The 12,691-nt window shown below is 34.5% G+C and overlaps 1 protein-coding gene and 1 long non-coding RNA gene across 2 annotated transcripts; both read right to left on the reverse strand.

Annotated features, from left to right (window-relative positions):
* Positions 1-4,008: 4,008 nt before the first annotated feature.
* LOC121969954 (probable protein phosphatase 2C 43) lies at positions 4,009-10,273 on the reverse strand. Its single transcript, XM_042520287.1, has 4 exons — positions 9,702-10,273; positions 5,087-5,451; positions 4,466-4,702; positions 4,009-4,393 (listed from the first exon to the last, which is right to left on the reverse strand). Exons 1-4 carry the CDS (start codon positions 9,931-9,933, stop codon positions 4,142-4,144), a joined length of 1,086 nt encoding a protein of 361 aa, XP_042376221.1. The 5' UTR covers positions 9,934-10,273; the 3' UTR covers positions 4,009-4,141.
* Positions 5,459-9,692, reverse strand: LOC121969955. Its single transcript, XR_006108744.1, has 3 exons — positions 8,497-9,692; positions 7,916-8,417; positions 5,459-7,836 (listed from the first exon to the last, which is right to left on the reverse strand). It is a non-coding gene; the product is annotated as an uncharacterized LOC121969955 (long non-coding RNA).
* Positions 10,274-12,691: the final 2,418 nt, after the last annotated feature.

Below are 12,691 nucleotides of genomic sequence, written 5' to 3' on the forward strand. Positions count from 1 at the left end.
ATTGATGGAAGCTAAAATCAACCCGACATCAACACTATAAAAGAGGATTTTGACTTTGAGGAGATTTGAAGTCACTGGTTCTTGGGGGTTTGAGAACACAATGCAACTACATTTTCGAACCAACAAGAAACATCCTAAAACAACCAACAACAATCCAAAGAGAAATTTGTGTAAAATAGTTTACTTTCATTATATTTATTTTTGTATCCTCTTATTGCTTGTATTTAATTCAAGTAATAGGTTCTAAGAAGTTTCTCCGCCTCTGCAAGGTATCCGAGAATAAAAAAGTTTAGTGATGATAGTTCACTAGGACTAGGCCTTAAATGTACGTAGTAACCTTAAGAGATTGTAAACCAAGTAAATCAATTTGTCATTGTGCTTGTATTTCATTTATATTAGTTGTTTTTTCTTCCCCTGTGTTAACCTTATGTAGACAAGCACACAAACACAAAATGCATTAATTGAAGCAATGCACCCCCTCTAGCTTGTATCGGTCCTAACATAGGATATTAATTTCATCATCATATGATATGGTTGAGTATGAAAAATGTCTTCATAGAATATAACATCCGAAGAAGTGATCATTTTTCTTCAAGTCAAATCATATAGAAGCTAGCCTTATTAACTTCATGGATACCCAAGGAAGATGCATTGATGTGCTTGAGCATACTTGTGAGTGATACGTAAATATGATTAAGAAAGTGACTTCTTATATAAATGTTCATATGATGTTTTTTTTATAAAAATTAGTGTGGGTAAAATATTGATAAGGTAATAAGTAGTTTTGATATGCTCTTCCCAGAATTTTAATGGAAGCTTTGCTTGAAATCTAATGGATTGTTCTACATTTAAAAAGTGATAGTGTAACTACCTTATTTTGTGTTTGTGTTCAACTACCTCATTTAGTTGAGTGTAAGTGCGAGATCAATAAAGATGGTGCCATTATCATTGAAAAATCTTTGCAAAGAAAGAAACTCATGTCCATTATCAACCTTATGGTTTAAATTGGGCAAGCATATTGTGTTTTGACTCGAGCAAAAAAATATTCTAATGACGGATTGAGTTTCAAATTTGTATTTCATTAGGTGAATTTAACTATAACGAGAATAAGCATCAACTATGATTAAAAAATAATGAGCTCCGTAATAATAATAAATTTTATGAGGTCTCCAAATATTATAATGTATTAAATCAAAAGGTTCATGAGTATGAATGCTGCTAGTGAGAAAAGGTAAATGATATTATTTTGTGAAATGACAAACATTGTAAACATTATTAGAATCAAAATAAATTTATGAAATAGTCTTGGAAAGCAATTGGAGTGAATGGGAGGATGTCCAAAATGATTATGCCAAAGTTTGGATATGCGCTGAACAACATTGGACACATATGGTTTTGGATTTCTAATGAGGTAGTACGTATCATTACTCTACTTACCCAATCTAATCGTCTTCTTCATAGTTAACTCACGCATTGAACAAAAATCAGGATATAACATCACATTACAACCTAAGACTTGTGTAAGTTTGCTAATGGAAAAAAAATTCAATTTAAAATTAAAAACATCGAGCACATTTTCAATAATTATATCATTGTGTAATTTTATGGATCTAATGTATTTTATTTCAGTATGACCTCCATTTGGTTATATGTTTAGTGATAGATTTATTTTCAATAGGTGGATTCTTAGATATGTGATCAGTAGCATCACTATCTAAAGTCCATGTGTTATTTGCATAATAAAATATATACGGTAGTGTTGATAAGTTCATTGTTACTAATTTTGATCCTATTCTTTTTGTAATTAATTATTTGGTCTCTTTTATTTGCACATTAGAAATAGTTAAAGAATTTGTGAGTTTCTTGTCCTTTAGTTTGGCATCTTTATTCACAAGGAAATCTATGAATAAAAAAAATGATCAATGGTATGCTCATCCATATTATAGTGAGTGCATTTGAAAAACTTTTTGTTGACTGATGCATATGAGTTACTGGTTGACTTATTCAATATTTGTTACTCGGTCGAATTGGCAACATGACATCGTTGGTATCCTAATTCAGAGCTAACTCAATTTATCTTTCATATTGTAAGATGAGGGCAATGAACTTTTCTAGTGTGGAGTAGGAATTCATCATGAGTATAGAGAATCACAGATTATAGAGAAGGAATTATTCAATCCCAAGAAGAATTGTAGGTCCTTTGAGACCCCCACAAGTGCAAGTGATTAGATCATGAGAAGCACGTTTATCCCAAGGTGTCTTCATCCTGGCCTGATAGATTGATATAAGTTATTGTCCTTGTCGATACCGGATTTCAAAAATCTGTGTCATTCCATTATGAGAACATATCATGTAGACCACTCTATACTTCACCTACAAATCCTGTATAAATAATACTATCCGCAGTGTTAGAACCAATAACATTAAGGATCCATAAAAGTGTCATGTAATTACAACCTTTCCCATATCGAGAACTTATCATGGTGGCTTGACTTTCCCATTATTAAGTCAATTTTATTCTTGGCACGTAAGAGTTATTCTCATTCTCCATTGTACATAATTTAATTATTTTCGTCGAGTGATTTAGATACTAACATCAAATCAAGATAATTAGAATGATAGAAGATAAGAGGATATGATTGCTTATTCTTTGAACTTTTTTCTCTTATTGTTGTAGTAATATGCTTTTTTTTTTTTTTTAGGAATCTTTAATGCTATCATATCATGATAAACTTACAACAATAATAATCAAACATTATCTCATTTGGTGGAGCCGGCTATATAAATCCTTGTATGTTATTACGCTCTATCCTCTACTATATCATCATTTATACTTAAATAAATTTTATTTTATTTTATTATTATTAATCAAGTTTTTTTTAGCCTTCCTATTCCTCGTTTGATGTGTATATTTGTCATAGTTTCACATCGTTTGAAGTATTTATGGTACATGTCTCTAATACTCTTATTTCTTATTCTGTTATCTTTGTAATATTTACACATCTATTTTAACATTCTCATCTCTACAACTTTCATCTTATATAGTCATGTGCTTGAGTCATAACACTTACATTCAACATCATATACATATCAAGTCTAATCGCTGTTTTATAAAACTTTCCTTTAAATTTTAAAAGTATTTTACGATCACATAAAACATCTAACGTTTTCTTCCATTTTAACTATTCTACTTATATCTTAGATAAAATATTTCTCTCAATCTCTCCATTATAGCAAAATATATATATATATATATATATATATTTGAATTGGATATATTTATATGATTTTGCTATCATGCACCTTACACTGCACCACTTATGAATACCTTAAAAAAAATTATTTGAAATTTTTTTTACTTAATACTATAATATAATCCCTAAATTTTAAATATAAAATCTTAAAAAACTAGGTGACACACACTCTGCGTCGCCCAATATATAAGTTTAGTGTGTATATATATTATTCTAAAGATGAAGAAAAATGTATCCTAATTATGTAATTAGTTTTATAAAAAATAAATAAATAAATAGATCGCTTAAAAGATTAAGAAAATAATAAAAATCATTACAATAAAAATTTTACAGGATGCTTTCTTCTAATACAGTTATATAAAGAATCGGAATTGTAGCATAAAAATGATGTGGAATAACAACATCATTTTAATGAATGTCCCCCGTGATGGAACTATGGAGCATTGTGCTGCATGCCTATTAGTGTTCATCATGATTAACATGAAGAGTTGCGCTCATGAAAGCTCCAATATTCTGTGTAGATAGAAACTCAATTTAAATGTCATCTACTGGAGCTTGTATCTCAAACAATTAAGCATCAGGATGAAATTCCTCCATATACAATAAAGAAAATCAATTTAAATTAATCAAATGGAATGCTCACAATAGACCCGCAGAAAGCCAAGATTTTACAAGGATTCAGGTTTCAATCAATTTTCCTGTTCATGAGCAGCAGCTAAGTTGAAGAGAGGAATGTTTTCAATACAGTCGAGCATTTATAATACTAGCTTGGAATAGAGAATTAAAGAAAGTTGAACTAGACAATTGATGATAAAAGCAAACTATAATAAAGCAACAACATTATATTAAATTTAACAGAATATGGTAGTATTAAACGTACAAGCTTCTTAATTTGTCCCATCCAGAGTTGAAAATTTTGAAGGTCCAACAGAATCAGCAAACCCCTGGATTGATAATTCTGGTACAGAGGCCTTTGGTCCTAGCAAAAACTCGTGATCTATGTAGATAACAATGACCGTAATGTCATCATGGATGAAGCGACGTATTCCCTTGTCGAGTTTCTTGATATCAGCATACCTCATTTCTCTCTTCCGAGCAGCCTCCTGTAATGCTGTCCTGATCAGTCTTCTTGCTATACCCTGACGGAAAAAGAAAAATAACCAATCAACAGGCAAAGAGTGTGATATAAGATGTTTGCATTAGAAGCCTACTTCTCTTGGATGATCATGGACAATTTCAGCAGCTTGTTGATTGCTAAGATGTTCCCAGAGCCCATCAGAAGCAAATATCACAAATTTATCTTGAGGAAGAAATGTACGCGTAAATACTGATGGCTCTGCAGATAAAACTGGCCGGCGCAGAGGTTCAGTGAGACGGAAACGAGTAATGGATGGATCCAAAGCAAATTCTGGCTTCTTCAAGTATGCATCCCCTATAGTTCTTGAAACCTAAGAAAAAACGTGTCAATTTGCTGAAACAAAAAAAGTATATATACTCAGTGGCAAGTGAACAATTTGAGGATAGAGATCTAAATAAAGTACTACAATGAAGGTGCCAAACACATTTATAGATGGAAAGCCTTTCAGTGCTTCTGCCATTCTCGTTGAATTGATTCAGGATAATAAATCGAACATACATATAGAATCAAACTTCCGTATATCTTGTTTTCAAAATTAAAAGCATAAATTACTAATGACTCTGAGAATCAGCTTTACTTGTGAGGGAGTTTAATTCAAATGAACAATAAATATAATTATTGAATCTAAATATGATAAAATGCCAGAGAAAATATGATCATGTAAAATGCAACAGCCAGCAATAAAAAAACGCACCTGAATTATGCCTTTAATTCTCCATACTCCATGCTTAAGAGCCACAATGTTTGAATCGTCAGGATGAAGAAATTTAAGCTCTTGTCTCACATCTTCCATACTAGCATTATGATCCCGAGTCAGCTGCTCAGTAATAATGTTATTTGACCTTCCTAAATAACCGACAACAGCCCGAGAATCTCCAAGATTGGCCAAATACAGTGTTCCTCTCCATATTACACCCACCAAACAACATGAACCAGTTGCAGCAATTAGAGGCTTTATTTCACGTGTTGTCCTAACATGAGCAAGAAAACCTTCCTCCGTTGCAGAAAATGCATTCCTAATTACATCCTCGCTAATTGTTCCACTTTCTTGAGCATACCCTGCAAATTATCAATCAGCAATTTATAGAACTAGTATTTATACGTTGAAAGTAAAGTGTCTGTATCACGATGGTGCAAAAAAGAAGCAAAAAATGATGGCAGACAAGGTGAAAAACATAATCAACTTTCCGCTCAAGCCAACTTCAGTATGCAGAAGAATTTGGTTCTGACCCAGTACTAGTCCATTACAATGATTATCCACCAAAGAGACGTTAATCCATGAAACCTAAAAGTCATGTTTTGGCTTGTAGGATACAAAATTTTATTTGGTGTAAAGTTCATGCTCAGGAAACAGAACCCATCATCTTTTCTTCAACAAGTATCTAGAGAATGAAGGAATCAACAACAAACGTGGAGATGAAGATTGGTTCTGAATTTAATGCAGACATTTTTAACAGAGACAACATTAGATAAATGGGAAGACCATTTAATGAGGATATCATAAAGTTTCCTCGAAAAAATAAATATAGATGATATAACATAGGAAATAGAGTTTGGGTATCAAAAAGATTTTTTCTACCACACATGATCCATAGAATCGTTAACTGCTACAAGTTAACAGAAACATTTCAAGATAATGTTTTCTTAGGATAAAAAACCTGAGAAAAACTATCCACCTTAACAAAAAGATTACTTCAAACTATAAACATATAACTACTATGATAATATTGATAGAAAATACAAAGGAGCTAGGAGGAGAATACACACAACTAACATGTTAATGAACAATATCATTCAATTCCACCCAACATGCATGTAAATCTGAAACACTCATATTTGATATTCTCAATGTTTACTTATGATTTCAAATCCAATTAACGAAACAAACATGAAGTGTCGTTCATTCAGCTAAACATCAAATTCTTCGTCATCAATTGCAGATTATAGAGTACATTAGACTTGTCAAGGCCACGAGTTGTTTCAATTAAATTATCCTTCAATTAAAGAGAAAACATGCAACTACATTTTGCAGACCTACATCAGTCTTTTCAAAGGTAAACAAAACTTGAGCTTCTAGCAAATTTGCAAATCCCAAGAATTTGGATCAAATTAAATTGCATAAGTTCTTATCTGTACTCCAGTAAAACTATTATTCATTAGACCAGTTTTATATTTCAAAAGTTCATGTTCTAGAAAACAACAAAAAAAGGACAGCCCGGTGCACGAAGCTCCCGCCATGCGGGGTCCTGGAGAAGGATCCATTGTAGGCAGCCTTATCATACTTTTTGCAAAAGGCTGTTTCCAGGATTCGAACCCATGACCTTTTGGTCACATGGCAATAACTTTACCGTTGCGCCAAGGCTCCCCTTCATGTTCTAGAAAACAACAAACGGCTAAAAAGACTTGAATCCTTTTATCTAGCTTATGTTCTTATGTTTCGTTCATATGAAGAAATACAATTCGATGCTACATTGCTACCAAACTAAAAGTAGGAGCCTTGAAAGGTCTTGCCTTATCAAGACAGACTAGTGCAAAGGAAGCACTATAAGACTATAAAGTATAAAACGAGTAGTTATTTTATAAAGCAATGTTGTATATAAAAAAAATATAAAAACATCCAAGTGTTCTCAGTACTCCTATTTAGAGAGAGATGCTCTTCCTTCTCTCTAGAAGGTGATGGGAATGAACTAGGGGCTCTTTAGACTGTTACCATATATGTAAGAGTGCAGAGCATGTATAGGGGACACCACCGCCACTGGACAAACAAGCGGCACCATTGATACTATTTAGATAGTGGCGGAGGGATCCCAAGTTGACGGAAGGAAAATGATGTTGATATGCTAGACAAGATAGTGGAGCACCTCCTTGTACCTTGTGAGGGTTGTTGGAAGGCTAGGGAGCATGTGGTGCATGCCTAATGGCTTGCTATTGCTCAGTGATGACACCATTGCCGTTGTTGAGTCAGCGGCAATGGAATAGTTCAAGGTTGAGGTATCATGTGTGATGTCGTTGTGATGGCAGTTGTAGGATTGTTGTTACTATTAGACTAACAGGCAAGTAGGTGGAATTCTTTCTTCCCTAGAAAGTGCTATTGAAAGGCCGAGAAGCACGGTGCACTTGTTTCATGGCTTGCTGCTGCTCGGTAATGGAAGCTACAGTCGGGCTAATATTGGAAGTTTGGAAGCAAATTGGAATATCTCTGATTGCTGAGGAGCATAGGGAACACCTCTCATCGTCTACTACTGCTCGATGATGGAAAGCGCTGGATGAGAGCAACTTTGGGTTGCTACTTAAGCATACCACGTTGTGACTGACAGGAGCTACAGGGGCTAGGGATGGTGAACCACCTGCTCATCTTCGACCAGTGGAAGGGGTCATGTGCGCGGCACATGTGATTGGTAGCGAAGATTTGAATTTTAAATTGGTGCTGTCATGCATCGAATCCTGGAAAAGTAAGATAGTTTTGAAATTTGAATCCAAAACTTGAAATTCAAATTTTGAAACCATCGACCAAATTATGCACCTGATGGAAACCAAATGATGGTGAAACCCCAGTTTCAAATGGTGTTGGCTTGTTGGCAGCTTCTGAAATTTGAATTCAAATTTGTAATTCGGATTTTGAAACAATTGGCAAAACAAAGTTGGCATGCATAGGAAGGCAAATGGTGGCAGTCCTAGACCAGAAGCAATAGCTCCCATTGTTTCATGGCTTGCTGCTGCTCGGTAATGGAAGCTACAGTCGGGCTAATATTGGAAGTTTGGAAGCAAATTGGAATATCTCTGATTGCTGAGGAGCATAGGGAACACCTCTCATCGTCTACTACTGCTCGATGATGGAAAGCGCTGGATGAGAGCAACTTTGGGTTGCTACTTAAGCATACCACGTTGTGACTGACAGGAGCTACAGGGGCTAGGGATGGTGAACCACCTGCTCATCTTCGACCAGTGGAAGGGGTCATGTGCGCGGCACATGTGATTGGTAGCGAAGATTTGAATTTTAAATTGGTGCTGTCATGCATCAAATCCTGGAAAAGTAAGATAGTTTTGAAATTTGAATCCAAAACTTGAAATTCAAATTTTGAAACCATCGACCAAATTATGCACCTGATGGAAACCAAATGATGGTGAAACCCCAGTTTCAAATGGTGTTGGCTTGTTGGCAGCTTCTGAAATTTGAATTCAAATTTGTAATTCGGATTTTGAAACAATTGGCAAAACAAAGTTGGCATGCATAGGAAGGCAAATGGTGGCAGTCCTAGACCAGAAGCAATAGCTCCCATTAGTGCAACTTCCGGCGACAACTCTCGATGACCTCCCTATCAAAGCCATGGTGATGGTGACACAACTATGGTGGCAAGTGAGCTGCCTCCATTGGTGACAACTCCTCAATGGAGAGAATGGCAAACAAGTGACCTGAAGCTGATGGCCTCATACACCAAGGTCCACGCTAGGTGTGGTGTGGCAAGCAGGGAAGGAGAAGGAGATACACTTGGGGTGGCCATTTACTCAGCTGCCCTGACAATGGGGCCTACCGCTGAGAGTAAACTCCCAGCAATCTCCCTATTGAAGTCATGGAGATGGAGTCACAGCTGTGGTGACAAGTGAGCTACCCTCATTGGTGATTATTCCTTTTGTGGAATGAGAGGCAAGCAAGTGACCTAAAGCTAAAAAAAACTTCATGCACCTAGACACAGCACCAATTCTCATCATGGTGATGGCAGTGCAGCTGTGGTGGCAAGGGGGTTGCCTCTGTTGGTGATCCCTACTGCAGAGTGAAAGGCAACCAAACAATCTGTGGCTGATGCCCATGCAACAAGGTCTGAAGTCAGGCATGACAAACAGTGAAGGAGCAAGAGCTGCATTTGTGGTGGTCAGCCAATCTGCCGGTCTGCATGGCATCAAGGCCAGGCACCAGTTTTGCCATGGTGATGGAGGTGCAACTGTGGTGCAAGGGAGCTACCTCGACTGACGCTCCTCCTCCAGCAGAGGGAGAGGCAATTGAACAATCTAGGGCCGCTGATCATCCACCAAAGCCATAATGTCTACCTGCTAAGCATATTAAGGCTGGGCAGCTGTCCAGGTTCTGCCTTATCAGATTTTTGTATATGATACAGATACACAGTTAACAAATTACTGAACATACTCAATCTGACGTTTAGTCTACCTTCACTAAGTGTTCACGATTTTTGGGCCTAGATTGGGTGCATCCAATCAGGATTCTACAGTTTGTATTTTATCGTAATTATTTACTTACCTATCCGAAAGAAAATATAAAAACATCCATGTATAATCTCAAACGAGAAACTTACTCATGAGATGAAGAAAGAGTTGGTTCGAGATATAGCGAGATGCATCGGCCCCGCCATGGCCATCATAAACCCCCGCAAATGTGGCGTCTCTCCCAATCTCGATCTGGCTATGGTCCTCGAGGACCTCGTTAGCCTGCACTACCGCAAAGGAGAAGTCACCAGCCGCGTGCCGCCCGATGTCCCGCGACCACAGCAATGCGTCATCCTCCTCCTCCTCCTCATCCTTCCTCATACGCGCGTACCGCTGGACCGGGCCTCAGCACGCCGCCGCAATCCTCCCTATCCACGAGAGCATCCCTCATTTCCTCCGTAGAGGATCCCTTAACTTCGCCGCCGCAGCTCTTCAAGCCACTCTCAACCCAGAATCCATCGTTCGATCAGGCCTCAATCACACGCGCCCGCATGGATCCTTGAGAAATTGGGGTTCTTGGAGGTGCTCAGGCGATCGAATTAGAGCACCGAGATGGGAAAAGCGTGAGAGATCGACGGAGCGTCAGCGTTGCGGTGTGAACAAAATTAGGGCACTAATATAGAAGAACCTTTGCCAAAAAGGACACACGATTGGATCTGATTACAACGAATGGCATTGACGGATGATAAATCAACTTCATGGCCGTGAGCTTTGACTTTCATACCACAAACGCTGTGTTGACCAACCCGATTTCGTACCTGCTTGTTCATTTGGTCTTCTGCAGGCCCCGAGGAAACTTCTGTCCAAAACCAAAAGTGGAAATTAAGAAATTAATTAGGGGTAAAAAAAAAAAAAAAAAGGATAACTCAAATTAAAAAGAAATATTAGATGAGTATTTAAAAAAATAGAAATCGAATGGTTACCTATCAATAATTTTATCTCAAAAATAATTTTACCACAATACTAATGATCGTGCAGACGCGTCGCGTGTGTAATATAATACATTAAAATCACATTTATCTTTTATAATAAAATTATATTAATTAAAGTATTTTAACATTAAAATACTAAAATAGAGTCATTAGGGTAAAATACAGAACTATATTTTTTATATAAAACAACCGGAGAAAATTAATGATGAGAAAGATTCATAATAATATGTCACAGTTGAGTCTCGAACTCTAGATCACTGATTGTTTCACTTGTGGAATTATTAATAAACCTTGGAATTATTTTTAATGTGAATAGAAAAAAAGATATTAACGTAAATTCATTTTAGGTTTCACTAAAATTAATTAGTAAAGAGGAAAGATTTTTAATAAAATAGTAAACTATTTCATATTATAAACTAACAACCAACTATTTCATATTATAATAACTATCTATTAATTTTTACACCGTTAATCATTATCAGATAATTTTTATTTGATATGTATTAGATATTATAAAATCCCTTAATTTACTTTTTGCATTGAAATATTGTTGTAATTAGACTATTACTTTCCAATAAATAAAATTAATATAAAATAATGATACTATGATAAAAGATAGCTATATAGTCTATCATGACTACATAATATTTATTTAAAGTGTAATAATTTTTATTTTTTTCTTTGAGATATTATTTTATTAAAATTGTCATACTCCAATAAATAAAATTAATATAATATAATATTATTATAAAAACTAACAACAAACTACTGCACATTGTATTAATTACTTGCTAATTTTAATCTCAATTATATAGAATATTTATTTAAAATATAATAAGTGTTATAAAATTCTTTTAGTTTGTTTTGGTCATTGAATAGTTGTTTTAATTAGATTATCATTCACTAATAAGTAAAATTAATATAAAATAATAATATTATTATAAAAATTAACAATCAGTTATTATACTTCGTAAAAATTAGTAACCTATACATCGTATAACAGCCAGATAAAACTTATATTTTAAAATCCATTCAGGGGATTTTGAATAGTGTCTTTTAAATATAGCGCCCATTTGATTTTAATTGGAAAAAGACACCCGTCTAGTGATTAGAGAATAGAGTGTCCTTTTTAATTGACACTTTTTAAAAAAAAAAACAAAACAAGTTATCCAACATCCTCTTCTGTTCTTCGTTATCATCAAAATCATGCTACTTTATGACGTGCCCCTTGTTAGTTTCTATCAAATTTGTCCTTGCTACGTTTTATTTATTATTTATCTAAAAAAATAGATAGTTCATCCAACATATTGATGTCCATTCCTAAATAAAGTATATGTATAAAACAAATTTTAAAATTATATGTATAAAGATATTATTAAATAAATTTAAAATGGTTAGAAAATTAGTTTTTGATAACAAATAAATGTGGAATATTTGGATATAAATATTCAAATTAGGACTAAAGAATTAATGACATAAAATACATCAACATGTGCCAAATAAATATAGGATATTTCTCAAGGAATATTTCTCAATGAAGAGTAATATTCAATAATTGTCTATATCATATTCATCTCAATTTGAAAAGTTGATAAAAGTTATGCTGAAAAGTTTTGGATTTATCTTGAAAATTATAATAAAAAATGCCCTTTCGGTAAATCACAAGTCCCAGTGAGATAGAAATGAAAAATCTTAAGACATTGAAAGGTCTCAAACCTTCTAATGAAGCTTATAAATGTGAGGATTACTCAATGTGACAATATATATGATACATTATGGTATCTAAAAAAATTATGAGAATGATACTAGTGTAAAATAATAAGTTTTGAAATGACTTAATACAATTAAAGTAGTAGATCTCTAATAGTAAAATCTTCATTGAATATGAAGAATTGTGTGGATTCGTTAGGCCTACTAAGAGATCAATTATACTGCAAGTCTAGGGAAATTAGTCTAAAACTCAACATTTAAATTGAGTAGTGGTAACCCAACCATGTTGACTGGAGATCCCAAGATCATGGTTCAAAAGGGATAACTAAGGTACAAGATTCGAGACACCTAGGAGTAATTACTTCAACTCATTCCTGGAGACAAAAAGTGAGTAAATGATGAACAAAAATTCTTAATGATTTCTATATTATACCGTA

The sequence above is a fragment of the Zingiber officinale genome, chromosome 4A (assembly GCF_018446385.1).
Source record: "Zingiber officinale cultivar Zhangliang chromosome 4A, Zo_v1.1, whole genome shotgun sequence".
In the NCBI taxonomy this organism is placed as follows: domain Eukaryota; kingdom Viridiplantae; phylum Streptophyta; class Magnoliopsida; order Zingiberales; family Zingiberaceae; genus Zingiber; species Zingiber officinale.

Excerpts from the sequence above, each read along its gene's own strand:
- LOC121969954 (XM_042520287.1), bottom strand. The coding sequence starts at position 9,933 with ATGAGGAAGGATGAGGAGGAGGAGGAGGATGACGCATTGCTGTGGTCG. Across the intron at positions 5,452-9,701 it reads ACTCTTTCTTCATCTCATGA|GGTATGCTCAAGAAAGTGGA; the intron begins GTAAGTTTCTCG and ends GATAATTTGCAG. Across the intron at positions 4,394-4,465 it reads TCCATGATCATCCAAGAGAA|GGTATAGCAAGAAGACTGAT; the intron begins GTAGGCTTCTAA and ends TTTTTCCGTCAG.